This window comes from Eurosta solidaginis, chromosome 5, assembly GCF_040869045.1.
Source record: "Eurosta solidaginis isolate ZX-2024a chromosome 5, ASM4086904v1, whole genome shotgun sequence".
Classification (NCBI taxonomy): Eukaryota; Metazoa; Arthropoda; class Insecta; order Diptera; family Tephritidae; genus Eurosta; species Eurosta solidaginis.
Window position 1 is genome coordinate 67,557,533 of NC_090323.1, and position 3,313 is coordinate 67,560,845.

At 32.5% G+C, this 3,313-nt stretch overlaps 1 protein-coding gene across 1 annotated transcript; it reads right to left on the minus strand.

Annotated features, from left to right (window-relative positions):
* Positions 1–835: 835 nt before the first annotated feature.
* Positions 836–3,051, minus strand: LOC137254170 (uncharacterized). The gene is made up of 3 exons (XM_067791902.1): positions 2,876–3,051; positions 2,615–2,814; positions 836–2,562 (listed from the first exon to the last, which is right to left on the minus strand). The coding sequence occupies exons 1-3, from the start codon at positions 2,959–2,961 to the stop codon at positions 836–838; spliced, it is 2,013 nt and encodes a 670-aa protein (XP_067648003.1). The 5' UTR covers positions 2,962–3,051.
* Between the last annotated feature and the right edge of the window lie 262 nt (positions 3,052–3,313).

The following is a 3,313-nucleotide window of genomic DNA, read 5'->3' on the forward strand; positions in this document are numbered from 1 at the left end:
TACTCGTACATTTAGGTTTTTTTTAAACAGAATTTAACTTTTTTTGGAAAGATGTTCATTCTACTGTGCTTTTACTTGCTGTGAATCAATTTATTTACTTTTATGAGAAATAAAATACAATATTTCACTAACTTAAAAAATCTTTAATTTGGTTGAAATTGAGAGCACATTTTGTCGTACGTTATACACATTGCTGCAAGACTGTTGCTAAATATAACATACGACAAAATTTTACTGAAGAAAATCCTTTATAAATTCTAAAATAATTAACAATATCGTCGCCCGGAAAAATTGATGTCGTATGTTGCATTAAAAGACTTTTGGGAAAACGGGTTTGAAGTTTGTAATTGTATTTCTCCAAAACGCCTCATTAGATTTTCTCCAAAGTCTGGGAAAATACTACTAGGCCACGAAATTCTTAAATTGTTTTAGTTCTGTTATATATTGTTAATTATTTTAGAATTTATAAAGGATTTTCTTCAGTAAAATTTTGTCGTATGTTATATTTAGCAACAGTCTTGCAGCAATGTGTATAACGTACGACAAAATGTGCTCTCAATTTCAACCAAATTAAAGATTTTTTAAGTTAGTGAAATATTGTATTTTATTTCTCATAAAAGTAAATAAATTAATTCACAGCAAGTAAAAGCACAGTAGAATGAACATCTTTCCAAAAAAAGTTAAATTCTGTTTCAAAAAAACCTAAATGTACGAGTATCATAACTAAACAACTTAAACAAATAAATAAACATAACAATTCAGTTTCTAAACAAAACTAAAGTAAACAAACAATTAAACAAATAAATAAATAATAATAGACAAAGCGATAAGTAGCTTAAAATTTAAGTAAAGCTTGATAAAAGTCTTTATCTTCCTGGTTTTCCAGGAATGAGATGGCACTTGTTAAGTCTTTTTTTTTATTTTCATCAAGTGCTTTTTTCGGCACAAGACAAAAGGGTTTCTCCCAAATGGTTATGGATTTTGAAAATCTATTTTTTTTTTGAATATTTGTAAACGAATAATTTGCATGTTCAAAAGAAATTTTCGTTCCAATTTTGAACAAATCATTTCCAGAATATAGTAGAGATTTGCATTTAAAAAATTGTACATCTTTAAAATTCATATTTTCCGATTTTATAGAATAGCACTTAAAGTCATTATCAGTCATTTGTAACAAACGGAGTTTTGTATTTGGAAAGTTTGTATTTTTAAGCAGTCTTAATAATGTAAGTTGACTAGGAATTTCGACGTTTCGTAAGTATTTCTCAATTACGCTGTGAACACAATCAACCAGTTGTAAGCAAGAATGCCCTGGCTCACTGAATTTTTGCTTAATTTCTATAATATGTGGATGATCGTGTAAGAATTGTAGCAAAGCAGTCGCAGTTATACGATTCCTGTTTTGCGGAACGCACGAGTCACTCCATAATATAATGGTATTAATATTTGGATGCTCTTCTAAAATTTTATTCAATATTTTAATTAACGCACTGGCAATGTCGTTTCCGCTTCGTCCGCTCAAAGTTTCGTTCCAAGGGGCGCAGTATGTTACTTTTTCGCATCCAGGTAGTATAAGCGTACCAGTAAGGTTAAATACAGACAACTTTCTTTTATAGTAAAAGCTTGAAGCAAATAATTTCGGAAGCGAAAATATATTTTGTAGATCATACACTAAAACCGCAGTATTTTTGTCAATAATCTTGAGATCGGCATCACGTTCAGCTATTGTAAATCTTTTTTCATTTAAATGTTTCTCATACAGTTGAACAGAAGCTACCGTTTGTTTAGCATTATTTACTTTAAAGAGACTACATTTGTCGCAAACATCCTTACGTGGTGTATAAAACCCTAAGTTGAACTTTGTGTTAAAAACCTGCCTGTAAATATCTAAACTGACTGGGTTATTGAGCGAAATTTTATAGAGATCATACATTTTTTGGATGCTTAAATTGGCCTCCAAATATTTTCTTGAGGTGGAGGATCTACAGTAATGTGATTCGACTGTTGGGAAGCTCAAAATATGATTCTTTACTTCCTCTATTCGACTTTCTTCGGTACGTTTTCTCCCACGATGATGTAGTTTAGACAAAGATTCCTTCGTGTCTACTGCATAATGTTTGCGAAAAAAGTAGTAGATGACTCGTTCGGATATTGATAAGGTGTTTAAGAAAAATCTTTTGCAAACCTGTACAGTTTTGGTACATGATTTCAAATAGAATTTAAAGCTGTTCTTTTTTTTTGGATCATCCTGCCTTTTGGTCTCACATCGTCTGCGTTTAACTTCCTCCTGTTTCACAAAATTAGCATAAAAGGTCTGTTTCTCTGTAGGACTTAGGCTCCAGAAATGGTCGAGTATAAGTTGCCTTTCCTCTGTAGATATATTTCTTGTACATGTATAAAAACAAGATCGAGAACATGCTTGACCAAGAGTTTTGCCAGGCATTTGTTTGCCTTTGTTGCTTACATATGGTAAGCCTCGATTGCGAAGATTTTTTCTCACATTTTGTTTCCAAAGTTCGGGATTTCGCTCACGTTTCCTAGTTACTGGAGACTCGCTGTAATCTGAAGATAAATATTGATAGATTAACTAAAATAAGAAAAGGCGCATACATACAAGAATTGCTGGCATGGGACGGCAAATTTCGAAGTTGGCTGCCAACATCATTTGGTGTTGAATCGATTGTCGGGGCAATAGATTCATAATAATGCGTTATTGCAGACTTTTTCGGAGTATTTGGAATGTAGTTCGGATCTTTCTGATCATCATCTGGTGAAAAATCACTATCGCTATCGCTTAGTATTTCACGTTCCATACTGTAATAATATTAAATCGTTTTCAATTAATTGCATTGCATATTTTTGAATTTATACTTACTCATTAATTTCCGGCGGCAAAAGTGGCGCAGGTGATTCGTCCGTACTCGCCGACATCGTAATCGATACTAAATATTGTGCGATCATGCGGTTTTGTATGACACATAAGACAAAATGTTACCACTCTTCTGTAAAGGTTTGTCGTATGTGTTGGTTAAATTGGTGATTACGACAATATTTCACCGAGTGTTCAAAGAACAAAATATATATGGAGAATTGTCGTACGTGAAAATGAGTTGTCACATGCAATAAAATTAGACGAAATCGCTTGTGACCTTGCACATACGACAAAATACTGCCCAATATCTCTGAAACTAAAAGAGATATCGAAAAACGGATGACGTCATTCGAAAGATCTAGATTAGTTTAGTATAACTGCATTATTAACTCAATTCGGCCCAAATTTCACATACGACATTAATTTTTCCGGGCGACGATA

Bases quoted from the DNA above. Each gene is read 5' to 3' on its own strand.
- LOC137254170 (XM_067791902.1), bottom strand. From the start codon at position 2,961: ATGATCGCACAATATTTAGTATCGATTACGATGTCGGCGAGTACGGAC. The intron at 2,815-2,875 runs GTAAGTATAAAT...ATATTATTACAG, and splicing joins TTGCCGCCGGAAATTAATGA to TATGGAACGTGAAATACTAA. The intron at 2,563-2,614 runs GTATGTATGCGC...ATTTATCTTCAG, and splicing joins GTCCCATGCCAGCAATTCTT to ATTACAGCGAGTCTCCAGTA.